Below are 17788 nucleotides of genomic sequence, written 5' to 3' on the forward strand. Positions count from 1 at the left end.
CCTCCCCTTCTCTCATTTTCTTTAACAAAATATATATCTCTCTCTACTACAACAACAACAACTACTACTACTACTACAACAACAACAACAACAAAAAAACAAGAAAAGAAAAGAAAAAACTACTATTACTACCACTACTACAACAACAACAACAAATAAAAAAACTAGACAACAATAAACAAGAAAATAAAAAAAAACCATTACTACAACAATGACAACAACAACAACAACAAACAAGAAAACCACCACTACTACTACAATCACGACTACGACGACTACGACTATGACCATGACTATGACTACAACTATGACTATGACCACGACCACGACTATGATCATGACCACGACCACGGCCACGACCACGACTACGATTACGACGACGACGACGATGACCATGACCACGACCATGACTACGACTATGACTACGATGATGACCATGACTACGACTATGACCACAACCACGACTACCATTACCACTACCACTATCACTATCAGTATAATAAACAGGAAAAGAAGAAAAAAAAACAACAACAACAACAACAACTACTACTACCACCACGACCACGACTACCACTACCACTACCACTATAATAAACAAGAAAAGAAGAAAAAACAACAACAACAACAACTACTACTACTACTATAACAACAACAATAAACAAGAAAAGAAGAAAAAACTACTACTACTACTACTACAAAAAACAAGAAAACTAAACAATAATAAACAAGAAAAGAAAAAAATACTACTACTACAATAATAACAAACAAGAAAACAACAACCTCTCCCTCTCTTTCTCTCTTTCCCTATTATGTTTAACGTTTTCTCCCTCTCTCTCTCACTCTTTCTTTCCTTTTCTCTCTTCCTCTCCCCCTCTCATTTTCTCTCCCTCTCCCTCCCTCTCTTTCTCTCTTTCTCTATTATATTTAATGTTTTTTCTCTTATCTCCTCTCCCTCTCTCATTTTCTTTTCTCTCTTCCTCTTCCTCTCTCATTTCCTCTCCCTCCCTTACTCTCTCCCTCTCTTTCTCTCTTTCCCTATTAGGTTTAATGTTTTTTCTATCTTTTTATCTCTTTTTCTCTCTCCTCTCCCTCTCTCATTTCTTTTTCTCTCCCTATTATGTTGAATGTTTTTTATCTCTTTTTCTCTATTTTTCTCTCTCCTCTCCCTCCCTCACCCTCTCTTTCTCTCTTTCCCTATTATGTTTAATGTTTTTCTCTCTCCTCTCCCTCTCTCATTTCTTTTTCTCTCTTTCTCTTCCTCCCTCACCCTCACTCTCTCTTTCTCTCTTTCCCTATTAGGTTTAATGTTTTTCTCTCTTTTTCTCTCATTTTCTCTCTTCTCTCCCTCTCTCATTTCCTTTTCTCTCTTCCTCTCCCTCTCTCATTTCCTCTCCCTTCCTCACCCTCACCCTCTCTCTCTCTTTCTCTCTTTCCCTATTATGTTTAATGTTTTTTCTCTCTCCCCTCCCTCTCTCATTTCCTCTCCCTCTCTCAACCTCTCCCTCTCTTTCTCTCTTTCCCTGTTAGGTTTAATGTTTTTTCTCTCTTTTTCTCTCTCCTCTCCTTCTCTCATTTCGTTTCCCTCACTCACCCTCACCCTCTTCCTCCCTCATTTCCTTTTCTCTCTTCCTCTCTCTCTCTCTCATTTCCTCTCCCTCCCTCACCCTCTCCCTCTCTTTCTCTCTTTCCCTATTAAACACCTCTCTTTCTCTCTTTCCCTATTATGTTTAATGTTTTTCCTTCCTCTCCCTCTTCCTCTCCCTCTCTCATTTTCTCTCTCTCTCTCTCTCCCTCTCCCTCCCTCTCCCTCTCCCTCTCCCTCTCCCTCTCTTTCTCCCTTTCCCTATTATGTTTAATGTTTTTTCTCTCTTCCTCTCCCTCTCTCATTTCCTCTCCCTTCCCCTCTCCCTCTCTTTCTCTCTTTCCCTATTATGTTTAATGTTTCCCTCTCTCCCTCTCCCTCTCCCTCTCCCTCTCCCTCTCCCTCCCCCTCCCCCTCCCCCTCCCTCTCTCATTTCCTCTCCCTCTCCCTCTCCCTCTCCCTCTCTTTCTCTCTCATTTCCTCTCCCTATCTCAATACACACGAATTATACAAAAAACAAATAAAAGAGAGAGAGAAAAAACAAAAGCAAAGCAAGAATGGACAATGCACTTACTGTAAAGGCTCGAAGAAGGGTTTGGCGGCTCCTCTTCGCCCTCTGTACATCTTCTCCTCTTCTTTGCGAATGGTGGCGGCGGCGGCGAGAAGCTTTCTTTCTCCCTCTTTCTCTCTTTCTCTCCCTCTCCCTCTCAAATGCAAGATGTTCACTCTCCCTTTCGCTCTCTCTTTCGTGTATGCGCACAAAATAACACACTCGGGTTTTGGCCCGCATTTTTTTCTCTGAGTACTGTCGCTATTTGCATCGCTATTAGCGTCGCAAATGCGACACTAATAGCGACGCTGCTATTTTTCGTCGCAAATCGTCGTCGCTATACCTCCATATCCTTGTAGTGTTCTCTTATCAACTTTCCGAGTGCATGTACACAGTGCTAGTAGCCATCCTCCTTTGCAAATGGTGTGTGATAAAATGAAAAATTATAGTCAACATTTCATAGTTAATATGTTTTCTAACTTTTAAGAATTGTGAAGGCATAAAATAATGTAAGAAAATATTTGAAATATTATATTTCTTTTAAAAACTAATATATTTATTTTTTGTGCTAAATAAAATGATGATTCGGAGCGATCACTAATAACAATGGGTATACGGTGGGCCCAAAAACCACTATATATAAAAGAAAATGTATAAAAGATGAGCTTGGGTCGATTCTATGTATTATGATTATGGTCCAGGTTAATAAGCAACGTCTTCATGTCTAGTAGGACATATAAATGGTAGAGAATAACAATCGAGAGTTAGCCCGTAAGTAGAGAGAGAGGCCAAAGGAAAAATAAGAACTTCTTGGCATAGCTAATGAAATGGAAAGAGAGAAACAAGATAACGAGGAAGGGGCTCAAATTTCAGAGCATTGGTGGAGATGGCAAGCTCTTTGCATTAACATCCACACAGAAATCAGATGCCAACAACAATGGTTGCATCTTTCCCAATGTAGTTACCAATGTGCGAAGACGCCCAAATGGCCACATAAGTCATGGTAGAGCATCCTTCCACAACAATGGAGCAAATGTTCCATTATGTTGCAAAGAAATCACACAAATTCAATAGTGGTAAACATTATTGCTCACGACAACAGAAAGTTGATTCAAAAGTGTCAAATTCAAACCCTTCAATTGATTGCTAGATCAATCACCTCCAAAACATTTTTGGCTACCATTGCTGGGGCGAATATGAACTCTACTAGAAGGAATTGCTGCAACCTGGTTCATGAATCCAAACCAATGCAAGCTTTGGTCCATGATGAAGGGGGCATTACTATAAGAAACTTTTCTCAACAAAATGTAACCCAAATTTCTTTACAATAGATTGACAACTCAAAGCAAAAACCAAATGAGCATGTAGCATAGTTTGCTGCCAAGTTAACCTAGATAGCATGAAGGATACAAGTAAGAATCATGCAAATACATCATGTCAAAGCCAATGGGCTACACAAAAACATCAATTTCATTAGCCTACAACAATGGATATAGATGTGCAAAATTCCCAATATGCTCAAAAAGAGCAAGTAGTACGAAACGTAAACATAAACGACCCTACAAAATAAATGTCAACTCCCACCACATGATGCACAAGGGCACCCAAAATACTTCTATTATAACAACTATGGACATGTACTAAGGAAACATAGCCATAAGCTACAACAAACATGTCTCTATAGAGTTCCCAAGTAATCACAACTATGGACATGTAAGGAAACACAACCATAAGCTACAACGAACACGACTCTATAGAGTTCCCAAATAATCATAATAGAAGTAGCTAAATTCGGCACCCTCTTGGAAAACATTTGAGAAAATGGATGATGGAGACCAAACATTTGCAATGTACAACAATAAGTAAGCCTTCAACACGTAAAGTATGCACATCAGAAACATAAACTCATGAAACCTGTTTGGAAATAATAAAAACTTGTATCATACAAATATGACCACAACACTTAACACTTAATATATCAAGCCACACATATACACATTGCTCTTACATACTCCTATGCAAGTGTTTCAAATATTTTTAGGGCTCGATTGGTTATTAGAAAAGGAGGCCATGTTAGATTTTAGAATAGGGCACATGTGCTTCATAAACTCATTGTTGGTCCCACTCAAGAGTATTGGGACAACATGAAGAATGCACACAATTATCATAAACACAATCCACACTCCCATATGACACATACACAAAAAGAAATCTGAGAGATCCAATGCTATTAACAAATAAAGGCACAACTAATACAATCAATCTTACAAATTTTCATGAAATTAGAACTAGGACAACAACCCTAATAAAAGTGGCTATGCATCGTAGGTCATCGCAAGAGGACCACTACATCAATAAGGCAGCAAAGGAAATGCTCACAAAAGGGATCATAGTCCCTTCCTCTGGTGAATGGACATTTGAGCCACAACTAATGGAAAAAGATAATGGGGCATACTGCTTTTGCATCAACTTTAGACCATTGAACAAGGTTACACAACATGATGTCTATTCTTTGCCAGATTGGATGATCTAATTGATACATTAGGAAAATTCAAATACTTTCCTTCACTTGATCTTTCCTTGAGATATCAGAAAATACCATTATCACTATAGCTGATGTACACAAAACAACATTTAGAACCAAAATAGCAATATGCCTCTATCAATTCACAAGTATACATTTTGGCCTTAGTGATACATGAAGCACAGCCTTATAGCATGTAAAGAAAGGGTATTTCTTAATATCCTTTGAACACATGGTATATAGATAATTTCTTATAGGTGTACCCCTTGCGGATAGAAGCCACAATCCATATCCATGTGAAGGAAAGAAGGGGGAAAATTTATCATAAGGTGTCAACCAAATAAAAGAAGGAATTGACTGAGAGAAGAAAGAACCCAAAAAAGTGAAAGAAGCCTCCAAAAGGATAGAAGAGGAATGAAGGAAAAAACAACAAGAGGAGGAGTGCCTAGAAAGCAAGAGGAAGAAGAAATAACCCTAGTGATTAGAATATTGGTAGAGTAACCCTTGAGAGAAGAAGAGATGGCTCTAATGGGCCTCAACTTGGGAGGGTTTTCATAGGTAAGCACCAGTGCAAGAGGACCTATGGCTAAGACAATCAATCAAAATGGGTAAAGGTAAGACTCCACTAGAAATGCCTCCCCGTTCATTTTTCGTAGCCATCGCATCACCCATTGTAGCCCCCATATAGTAAATGATTTGGCTAGAAGTTGGCTAGAGATCATGGTCTATCAACTTGCTACGCAAGTCTTTGCTCTCTTACAAGCAAGATAAGAAGAAGACACTACCATTGGTAGCAAACAATTGGTAGTTATATATGTGTAGTCTTGTGAAAAAGTGCCTAAAATGCCATGAGTGGAGGGATCTTCAGCTTCTTTACCTATGACTTCCCTAAGCACTAGGTTTTGAAGAGCTATCAAAAGAGCTTGAAGAGCAAAGGAATTAGCTAGATGAGGAGAGAAAGTTAGCCTTAGCAGCTTTAGAGAAGGAAAAGAGAGCCCATGCTACATATCAACAATAGAAAAAGAGAGGGATTTTCAGTCTAAAGAGAGAGTTGCTTGTGGCTAGGGAAGATAATGACAATGAAAAAGGATATGAAGAGTTCCAAAAATAGTGTGAAGTAGAAAGAGAAAATTGTGTGTAACTTGAAGGCCAGTATACCCAAGTCATGAAAGACAAAGCTAAGTTAGAAGGAGCAACTGAGAAAATGAAGTAGCTCTAGGAACGACGAATAAGAGAGATGGAGAGGCAAAGTGACCAAAAGAGGTCCAAATAGGCAGCTAGTGGAGTTGGAAAATGAGATAGGAAAATCCACACATAACTATGCCCAACTCCAAAAGTAGCTAGACTATGATGTGCAACAAAGGAACATCCAACAAGAACAACAGACCATGCTAGAAATCCTTACTAAATGGAAAAGCCAAGGGCTAGAGATAGCAAAGAGAAAGATGAGTTAGTGGGAAGAAAAGAATGTGGATGCCTTGCAAAACATGCCACCCGTTTAGCGCAAGTAAAATGTGAAAGAAGCCTAGTAGTAGAAAGAGCTAAGGCAATAGAAGCAGTGACATGGGTTTAGCAGCAAGACTTCATTAACACATTACTTGAGGTGTGGGAGCCATGTGAGGAAGACACGATGGAAAATCTCAAGAAGAAGCTGCAACTCACTAAGTAGACACTCAAGCACAGCTTGGAGGTGATAATTCCCCAGCAAGAGTACTAACATGACAAAGGAAGAACAAGTGTAAAGGCTTAGGGAAATGGGTCTCTCCATAGACGAATTGAAGATGATTGAGATAGCCATCACTGAAGAACCCACTCAAACCATGGAAGCACCAGCATCATCACCCCCCCTTGTACTTGAAGCACATTGGGAACATGAAGAACATGAGCAACCAATGTCCCCACAACCAAAAACCACCATAGAAATAGAAAGGACACTCCAATAAATATTATGGAAGCCATACAAAGAAGAAGAGAAAGGGTGCAAAAACTCAGAAGGAAGCTCACTAACACTACTCAACTAGTGCCAAACATACCCTTTCCGTAGAGAGGGGAGCACCTATCAATCAGTTTGGATAGAGAGCTCATCACTTAAGAAAAATTGGAGACTCAGGAATCACCTATGCAATTTACATTTAACTTTCTGCATGGGCTCAAAAAGGTGTTGCCTTTGGTTGGAGCAAAAAACTCAAGACCCTGGAATGTGGCAATGTGAATCAATAGATTATTGGCATGACAAGGTGTTTGAGAGGTGCCACGGACTGTGAAGGGTTACAAGTCTTAGCCAGTTCGGAGAAGGAATATCTTGGATGATAACATGATAGCATGGGTGGCTTTTTGTAGCTTACTACCATCCAAATGAGAGAATCCCACTTACATGTCTTATTCTAGGTGGCATGGAGTTGATTACGACTCAGGAAGGCATGGTAGACACGATTCCCCTTTGATATAAAATGTCAATGCAAAAAGACTAAAAGATAGTCTCATGTTCTGAGAGAGGACTTGATCCCTTTTAAATGATTGGTGCAGGATTTCTCTTCCCGTCTAGATCTTGCTTGAAACATCACAACGTGCAATGATTTAAGATTGCTTCTCCAACTTCTCAACCAAAAGAAGGTGGCATAAGAGGAGGGTCTCTACCCATTAAGCTTCGATGTGAATGTAGGATTAGATAGGTATGCTATGGTGAGATTACTTCTTTGTGCTAGACTGCTATTGGCATATTGTTTTGAGCTACTAGAAGACATAAACATTAGGTAGTTCACCCGTTGTAGCCACCCTTTTCTTCCAATGATACCCTTGGCAGTAAGTTTCGCACTAAAGACCTATATGATGAGTAAAGCATGCCTAGAAATATTGTTGTGGTCACTGCCTCAACCACCACCAAGGAATCACATAGAGCCTCGATAAAGTCCTCCTCATTTACTTGTACACTTTTTTCTTTTGCACACCAAAAAAAGAGAAAAAGAAAAAGAAAATGACTGAGAGCCATATGCGATCACCACACTTAGGGGGCCATAATTCCTAGCCCTTTCTCAATTCACAAACTCAAGGCATCTCAAGGGTAGGACATCTTGAGAACATCGGTAGACTTGTCTCCCTAAGTTGTAGACCACATTTTCCCTAGAAATAACTGGCTCCTCAAGTGTGAGACAACAGTCTAAGCCTTAACTCATCTCTAGTTGTACCGGCACGGGTACAAAAGTCACAACACAATGAGATAGATACCCCCTTAGGTAGTGCACAAACTCTTCTATGGTGAGAACACAACTTGAAGAGTAGTTCAATGAAACTAGCAACATCTATGGCCCACATAATATTGATCCTCCCCTCTTCTACCTCAACAATGAGTCTATCCCCAAAGACTAACACGAAGCTAGTTTCATTCTAGCCAAGCACTGGCCCAAAGCACAAGGATATTAATGCTTACCTCTACATCTCCAATCGGCATCTAGTACACATGGATCCCATTAGACCACATAGTGCCATGGGACTGACACAACTCTAGGAGGGGAGTAATGTTAACCCCATTAACGAAGGTGTAATCGAGGAACATGCAAAAGAAGGTATAATACAAATTGAAAAATTACAGAGGTGCAATAAAAATAGAATAAAAAATAACAACTTGTAATTTTTAAAATTAGAAAATTACATGTACTTATTTTTGTACAAGAGTATCGAGGTCACTCCTATGCAAATTGTAATAATGAATCTTAACCAAGCTAGTTGATAAACAAGTAAAAGAATGTAAATGGTGTATGCTAGTGAAAGAAGGCTAGTCTAAGTAAATGCAAAAGGAAGATGCCCAAAAATTAAGGACATGTATACAAACTAAAAAGTGAATGGATAATAAACTCATTCTTATGGAGTGCAATCTTGTGAGTTCTCTTCTTGCTTCTTGCTCATGTGACATAATCACTTGTCCCTTTTCTCATAACACCATTCATCATATGTTGCATGACAAACATACACTCATTTTTATCACCATGTTTTAAATAATACATAATTTTCATGACAAAAATACACTCATATTATCGTTCTACATGGATGATGAAACATAATTTTCATGTAGGAATTTACCACTCTTAATGTCATCTATCTTATCAAAACAATTGCGGCAACAATACGTTGTACTCTTTGACAATAATAGCAGGAAATGCTTGAACTACCAGAATATCTATTCTATCATCTATCTCTTCCTTTAGAGCTCCCCTTGTCTTTAGGATTACCATGGCCTCCCGAAATCTTCATATTGCTAAACTTTTAACTTAACCTGTTTTGTTGGTTACCACAAGCACCTCCCATACCATGATCTTCAGAAGAGAATATGCCATGCTCTCTTTTTGAGATTTAGTAGAATGCTTGCACTTATTTACCGCTTCTTTCTAATGTTTCACCCTACATAGTAATATCTATAATAATCACAAGAGAGACCAACCCATCAAAAGCTCAAAATGACTTATGTACATCTACAAAAGTAAACAAAAGAATTCCAAGCCTTTACATTATTAAGGATACCCAAAGTAGATGAAGCTAAATCATCATCATTGGGTATTGTGTCAATGGTGATGAATCTTTTATGACTTTATGTCTATAGAAAACATATTCTCAAAGATGGTCCAATGGTATAAAGATTCTCTATATTTTTTGTATGACCTAGTATACTATTATCAATAACTGTAGAGAACCAAAATGTCACTTTTGTATCCTTGGCATTCCATTATTTCCAAACCTTTATTTATTCTATAGTCAAATGCTCACTTAGTTTTGATTATTTTCTTTACTTGAGACAAACTCATATAGGCCTTCTTCAATAAAGAAATTCATCACATAAAACTTCCATGATGGATAATTGATCTTATCTAGCTTCTTAATAATATGGTTTCCACTGTTCTTAGATAGTATGATAAAACTAAGCACCAAATAGAAAAGCAAGTCTTCTATAATCTTCCACAACAAGTGTATAGTAATCAACCATGTCCACTAACTCAACAATATATTTAATTTGCAACATATTTGTAGATAAACCTTGTGTTTGCTTCCTAGTAAATATCTTAGACTTCTACGAAATACATACAATTTACAATAGACAAACCTTATATTTTTTTCATAGCAAATATCTTAGAACTTACAGAATTGAAATTTATAACTAGTGTCCTCGAGAATGATCGATACAATGGAAATTGCAGTATACATTGAAACTACTAGCCATCAATATCTTAGACTTCTTAACAATAAATGCAATTTGCAACAAATAGACCTTGAGCCTTTTTCCTAGCAAATATCTTAAAACTTATGGATTTGAAATGTGTAACCTATGTACTTGAGAATGACTAACACAATTGAAATTATAATATTTCCAAGAATTGCAATCTTCTAGAGCTAAAACAAGGGATGAGATGGCTTCAGATAGCCAAAAAACCAATGGCAAAGCCCTTAGGAATTAATTTCCACTATATACCATGTATTTCCTGTATATCGAATGTCACAACAATCTGAGATTTTTGCTCTTTTGCTTTTGGTGTCCCCATATATATACTATCCAAGGGAAAGAGTGAGAGAATGGGAGAGCTTCTAAGTTGTTGCTTCCTTGCTTGATTCTTGCTTTTTCTTTTTCACTCTAGTCTCCAAACGCCCTCTAATAACTATGCATTTTTTAATACTATGTTAGAAATTGTGGGGTGGGGGGATTTGCTTTATTGTTGTGCCGAATATGCACAATACATATTAGGACAAGCTCACTCAAGGAAAAGGAATGGAGATCAATACGTTTTCTCGTTAGTTTTTTTTCTTCTTTCTCACCTAATACAATGTATACAAAGTGTAGATAAGATACAATATATTAGAAAGTGGCTTATTAAGTGCATACCTAACTATACTAATAGATATACCCATGCTAGTTGTAGCTAGATATAATTAACCAAATAGAAAAAGTGACGAACTAGTGGCCATGTGAAGGTCATAATGACAATTAATCAAATAGGTAGATATAATTAATCAAATAGAATAAAGAATGGACTAGTGGCCATGTGAAGGTCAATAATGACCATCAACATGTTAAGTACAGAGACATAGACCCATCTAACCAAGTGGTCCATAATCAATATCAGCATGTGTTTAGCTTGCCATTCCAACATTACCCGTTATCATGTGTGCCATTGTGATGATTATATGACCATCCTTATAGATTGAGCATTTAAGTTGAGATCTATCCCAACACTAATGGGAGTGACGATAGTAAAATTTGAACCTAAATCCATGGCTTGATGAAATAAGTAGTGTCCCACTAGGATAGACACTAACTACCAAAAAATAAAAGAAATGATGATGGTAAAGGTTTTTATGGAGCCAATAAAGAGGGATCATGAAGGCAATGGTGGAATGGCTATAGTAGTAGTTGGTGGAACAACATGGGACATAAATTTATGCATCACAAGTCTTCTCAAAACATCAATCTTACTATGAGAGAGAGAGAGAGAGAGAGAGAGAGGAAGAAGAAGAAAGTTATGTTAACGTCTATAAAAGGCCAAGTCGGCCTATGAGACCAAAAGGTTACATACAAAATGAGAGAGAGAGAGAGAGAGAGAGAGAGAGAGAGAGAGAGAGAGAGAGAGAGAGAGAGAGAGAGAGAGAGAGAGAGAGAGAGAGAGAGAGAGAGAGAGAGAGAGAGAGAGAGAGAGAGAGAAGAAGAAGAAGAAGAAGAAGAAGAAAGTTATGTTAACATCCATAAAAGGCCAAGTCAGCCTATGAGACCAAAAGGTTACATACAAAATGAACGAGAGAGAGAGAGAGAGAGAGAGAGAGAGAGAGAGAGAGAGAGAGATAAAAAACACCTTTAAAGTGCATAAATGTCATAACTTAAAAATTTCATATACAATCCACTTTAGGGTACTGTTGGCATGAATGGAAACAAACTAGTAACGATATGAGAGTCTACTATATAAGTTAATGACCTTGAGGTAGCCTAACACTTAAGCATTTTGAACTATTCTATGATAGTTTTGCCACTTCAATAAATTGCCCATCTACCCTCTTTCCTAGTTGCCTTAATCTTAGCAATCTCACTTGGTTGTGCTTTGAGTTATACTAGTGTGAGCTCATCTATCGTCCACATTTTGGTTCCCTTGATACAATTTGATTGCTTCAGTGCTTCAAAAATTATCTTGTATGTCTCTAAACTCCAAAGTCACTTGGTTATTTCCTTATTTGGTGATATGTCATGATGACACCTAGTCTAGTTCCTCGTGTTTCTTTATGCCACCTGTTAGGAAGTTTCCTAGTCATGCATGAGATTCAATATTCTTTTGCAATGTAGCTTCATTAACTATGGAAAAAAATGTCTATCATACTTTGTGTATCTTCTTCCATCCTTCCTTGTTTTAGGATCCTTCTATACCTCATCTTGCACTCTTATTGACATGTCCTTGACTTCATATTCAATCTTCTTATTAGTTATACTTGACTCCATAGCCAACTTCTCTAGTTGAGTCAAGCACATGCACCTTGGAAAGTGAGTTCTTCAAGGCCACATCTTTTGTTTCCAAGTTGTAAACACATTGATATAGATATTTATTCCACAAGCTTGGGGCGGTGTTGTAAGGATGGTTGAAAACGTATTTGGGTACATGTTAGGCCAAGAATTCATATCTAACACTCTCCCCTTGGTGCCACCCTTGAAATGTAGGGGGGATGTTATGAAAAGATTGGGAAAAAACTTTGAAGTTACTTGTGTGCAAACAAAATCTTAATTGAGATGTAGAGAGAAGGTTCTAAGAAACAATATCCACACGTGCACGCACACATGGACACACAGAACTTTATATCTACTAGAGCATTGTGAGAAAGAGAGTACCAAGGAAAAGAAAAAGAAAAAAAATAAGAGCACCGGTAAAGTTGCATCACTATTTGCTAGCAACTAAGATGACCTATGAGACTTCAAGTTTACCTTGATAGAAATGTAAAATGGAATTATAGCAGATAAGCAAGGAATGACAATCATTGTAACGATCTCATATTCTCTTTACAAATGAAATTATTATCTTGAATTATCTCCCATGGAGTGTCATAGTATGGGGTCGATTTGGTGTGGCTACAAGCTAAGGTATGGTACTATGTTGATATGCAATGATGTCCTATGATCTCTTGTGACATGTATAGTACATTTTGCTCTCCTAGTTGTTACATATGGTGTGGCATAGCTCATAAGCTGTAGATACTATTACTCATTTAGGCTAGACTCTATTAGTAATGTAAGGTCCAAAAAGGATAGACGAATCCTTTCTTTGATGGCTTGAACACTAGATCTATATTAGTATTTATTGCTTGAGCCTAGAAGTTAGTGATATGTCTTTTGTGTGATTCTCTACCTAAGAAATTCAAAATGTGAAAGAATGGTCCAAATCCAACACAAAATACATAATTATCTCTTACCAAACTGAAGATTTTCATATCTAGTGCTCATTTGTCTCTTCTACTAGGTGGCATGGATGTCTCTTCAAGTCATTTGTCTATTTTGCTAAGGCTATTGCTTCAACACTATATTTGGACATCTCTCATGCATGTTGTGAAGAGGTCCAAATATCTATCATGTAGCTCTTAATAGACCTATAGGTGTCTATTGTAGGTCCATTAAGAGCCCAGCCTTTGAGTATGTAGCCCAATAATATCTACCATGATGATCCCTTTCAATGTTGTCGAATTACAATAAAAAGAGGGAGTCTCTAAGTGTTATGTCTTATAGTATCAATTGTGAGCACCTAAGACCAAAAGGATACTAGAATAGTGAAATGTCAATTTGCATGTCACACTTGAATCGTAATGAATGTGCCACAACAAGTGCCACTTGATCCATAAACAATGTACCACAAGAAATCCTCAGGTAGCACACGTTCAACTATTTCTAACAGTCCAACATAAACTTTACAAAAGGACAAATGGTACACCACCATGCTCTTACATGCACACATTTAAAAAAGAAAATGAGCCAAGACAGTCATTGCGAACATACTTTACACCATTTTTATTAAAACAACGAGAAATTTTACAACTTGGTCAATTAAGACATCCTACATCCTATAGGATATCATGGGAGTGACCACTGCAATTCATGGAGCTTTACAGACTGGCAAATATTTACATCTTGTTTACAGTTCTCTCAAACACATACCTCCATAAAATGTTGCTTGGACTTCTGCTCTATGTTGTTCAAATGATAATATGATAGACACCTAGTACAGTTCAGCATTTATGTGCCATATTCAAAATTTTAGATACAAATTCGTACATATATTACCAAGATGGGGGGCTCCAGAACTTGGGGCAGTGCCACATCTAGACACTTGACTAGATTTTGCACCACCACCCTTAACTGCATCAGAAACATCTTTGGAAATTCATGACTCTAAAACAAGTGAAAAGGTTCTCATCTCCATTGGTTGAAGCTCTACAATATATCCACCACCTAAAAATCCTTTGCTGTGAAGAGGGTTGGTCTCCACAACTGTACCATCCTCAACTTTCCAGTCAAATTGTGTCATTTCAGATCTTTTCTGGTTAGCAGTCAATGACAATTCCTCAACGTTCTTAATCTGCCAAAGGTGTGTGTGGGCATGTGATGAGTGTAATTTATTACAGTTAAGATGCTTTTTAAAGCTTTAAAGATGAAACTCCATTTAATAGATAATCTCAACACCTTTAACACTAGCAAAACCTCATCATACTAACCGTACGACTGCCGAAAACCCTTTGGAGATCCACCACAGCAACAGCTGATAGTTCTTCATCTTCGTTGACCTTGGTTAAAGAGGAAAACAAAAGGCTCACTATTGCTCACAATATTCCAGTATTTTAGATCAGCATAATCCTTTTTTTGAGATAATCACATGCCATAGTACCTCAAACAAGTGGGCCAACCTCAGAAGAACACTTGCATCTTTCAACTCCTGTTCAATGTCAAAACACCCAAACAAGCTTCATTTCAACAGTTGGCAAGAGGTTATCACACAAACTGACTGCTCTTTAGAAGAATCACCCCCCACAAGAATCCAAATCACTTTCACACAGTTGCATGGAAGCCGACAAACCCTACTTACAGTACTAATTAGGCCCGAATTCAGCAAAACAGAGCTGAATATCTTCAGATTGCTGAGATGAGGGGGAAGGACAGTTGAGGAGAGAGACCCTCAATTTGATGCCAAGAAAGTGCTGTAACAGCAATCCTCTCTTCTTTTAAAGAGAGAAAATCAGGTCACATGCTGGTTTTTAGAGTTTTTCTGCTGTCTGAAACCCTTATTTCTGCACCATCAACCATCAATGACCTTGTTTTTAGGGTTTTCTGCTGTTTACAGCCCAAAAATCTGCTCCAAGTCAGTTGCTCTGCTGTCCTGAAGCTTGAGTAGCTGTCTCCCTACTCAGAACTGGGTTCTTCACCCTCAGATCTGGCCCAAACAGCCAGAATGGGAGAAAAACAATCCAACATGGAAGACACACATGCATGCAGCCCAAAACTGACCCAAACTCTGCACTAGGCAAATGTTCATTTTCATTGGGGCTTCTATATGCAAAAATGAGTTGTATAGCCCTTCAGCCTTGCCCTCATTAAAATAACATTCAATAGTGCCCAGCCTCAATACTAAATTCCTAACCTTTTGAGCTTCAATGTGTAGAAACTTTCCACAAATCTTATTTTAGGACATTAAATCATTTAAAACTCTTAACCCCCATGACACAACTTTCCACAAATCTTATTTTAGGACATAAAATTATTTAAAACTCTTAACCCCCATGACACAACTTTCCACAAACCTCCTAACATGGCGATGCAGGCTCAAATGCATATTGAAGGCCACACCTTTGTTTAGGTTAAATCTTCGTAGGTGGCGTATAACCGCCAAAAAGCTACCGCTCAGGGCATCACTTGCCAAGAAGATGCCTGTCAGTCCTCTCTGCCCTCTATGCAGGACAGGGGGAAGAAGACAAGAGGCACCTCTTCTAGGACTGTCCCCATACCCGCCCCATCTGGTCTAAGCTCAAAGGATGGCTTAGAACCATGAATCTAAAGTATGATATAAAGATGACCTCAACCCTGTTCAGGGAGCAAAGTATGCTTGATGATGCCCCTTGGAAGTTGATTAGTACTGTTTGCAGTCACCCTGAAGTTCATATGAAAGAAGAGAAATGATTTTCTTTTCGGAATTGGTGCTAGGAGACCTCAACTGAGTATATATATAAGCATTTGTAGGAATGAATGTCTGGCTGTACTTAGGAATGTAGAGTCTAGGCACTAGATTTTCAAGTTGTTTCTGAGGAAACTCCAAACTTTGGCCCAAGGGCTAGTTGCATCTTTGATGTTGTAAATCCTTACTTTTTTTGAAGTTAATATCAATTCACCGCATCACCCCCCAAAAAAAAACCCACAAACCTTAGTTTAGGATATTAAAGCATTTAAAACTATAGACCCCATGACAGCAAAGTTCTTTTCCACGGGGAAATTCAATGTCCTTGACCAAGATCTATCCTAGGTATAAACCATTGTCACGACTCACCTATCCACAACAACTTTTGCCAATGTCCCCCACTTGAAAGGCTAGGATTGCCTGTCACTGCCGTGACATACATTTCACTTAATCCTCACATGTGCACAACTTAAATATCCAAAGAGCATTAAGTTAAAAATTCATGCATGAGTCCTTAGCTCCTAGTATTTTTTTCTTGCAACATCCTTTATAATGAATAATTAGGCCATTTGACCTCCAAAAATGAGCTTAGATACACCAAAGATATTAAAAAGAACTATAAATGTGACCTAGTCTGGGTAAGATGCACTTTTCAACAAAGACAAGTGGTTGGCCTAGCACAAATAACTTTTGAACTCAATGAGTTCTATGCTCACACATGTTCTCCAAGAGTGCATCGATACTCAAACTAGCTCACTTTTAGAATCATTTTCAAGGTTTTTGGGGCTCATAAGCTCATCTTTTGAGTCAAATCGGCCAAATATGCACTATAAAGGATGTATTTAATAGTCAAATCTTCAAGTACTTTTTGGTAGTGGTATCTTAAAGCCATTTTCCCATAGGCCTTGACTTTCCTTGATTAGATTTTCTTTTCTTGCAACTTGCCAATAAGATTCTCTCATATAAGCCGAAGACAAGGTGAATAGAAATTTATTCCATACTATAGGCCCTAGACACTCTAGATAGAAGTATGGAGACTTAAAAGAGTAGATAGATTAATTGGTCATTGACCAGAAGGTTGGATATGTGGTAATAGATTTTTACACATTACTACTTGAATCTACACCACAAAACCCCCTAGATATAAGTAGATAGTTTGGCAATGCATTAGGAAAGCAATTACTGATAGGATGAACAAACCCTTGATAGGCCCTCTCTCAGTTGAGGAGCTTGTGAAAGCTTTGGTTGCCTCATCCTCAAGTAAGTGCCCAAGAGATGACAGATTAGACATGACTTTTTGCTTGATCTATTGGGAGATTCTCAGCTCAAGCCCTCTTTCAACGTTTCAAGAGATCATGGCATTAGGAGAGATGCCAGAGAGATTGTCTGAAGGCTTGATTCACCTCATTCCCAAAACTCGTGGACGCAGGTTAGGGATCACTCAGTGGAGATTGATAACCTTGCTAGGTCCTCTGGGATCGGTGGAGGAATGGTAGGTTTTGTGGGGAGAGACACAGAGTATATATGGCAAACACAAAGATAATGAATGCCCTCAAAATTGTAAGTTGTGTCAAGAAGAAAATGTGGTCAATATGGTACAAACTGGACCTGAAGCCCCCTACTTAAAGCAAGCCCCCTGGTCAAAGCAGGCCCCCTGCTCAAAGCAACCCCCTCGGCTGGAACTGATGAGTTAGACATAGCTTGCTGAAGAAGCACTCGTGCAAATGTCCACATCTGCCTACTGCCAGCCTTATGACAGTTACACACTTGTTCGACATTGCATGCCAACATGCAATCTGCTGCCTAGATTATCAACTATCTACACTAGCAATAGAAGGCAACTGCCTGTTAGGCTTTGCTTGGCACTTCCCCAACCAGGATGCCACCAAACTGATGGCAGCCTGCCACCTCCCTCACGCCACCAAACTGACAGCTTGCCTATCAAATTGACTGCATGCCAG

The 17788-nt window shown here is 38.4% G+C and overlaps 1 protein-coding gene across 2 annotated transcripts in view; it reads right to left on the bottom strand.

The window, feature by feature from the left end:
• Nucleotides 1–13644: 13644 nt before the first annotated feature.
• Nucleotides 13645–17788, bottom strand: part of LOC148022601 (alpha-mannosidase-like) — a 172534-nt gene continuing 168390 nt past the window's right edge. For both annotated transcript variants that reach the window (XM_087695562.1, XM_087695561.1), the window contains exons 28-30: nt 14547–14594; nt 14377–14445; nt 13645–14240 (exon numbers count right to left, since the gene is read on the bottom strand). In XM_087695562.1, coding sequence (XP_087551688.1) covers nt 14046–14240; nt 14377–14445; nt 14547–14594 — 312 coding nt within the window. In that variant the 3' untranslated portion in view covers nt 13645–14045. The remainder of the gene's footprint in view (nt 14241–14376; nt 14446–14546; nt 14595–17788) is intronic.

This window comes from Lygodium microphyllum, chromosome 16, assembly GCF_053477565.2.
Source record: "Lygodium microphyllum isolate KBCC chromosome 16, Lygodium_microphyllum_v1.1.10, whole genome shotgun sequence".
NCBI lineage: Eukaryota > Viridiplantae > Streptophyta > Polypodiopsida > Schizaeales > Lygodiaceae > Lygodium > Lygodium microphyllum.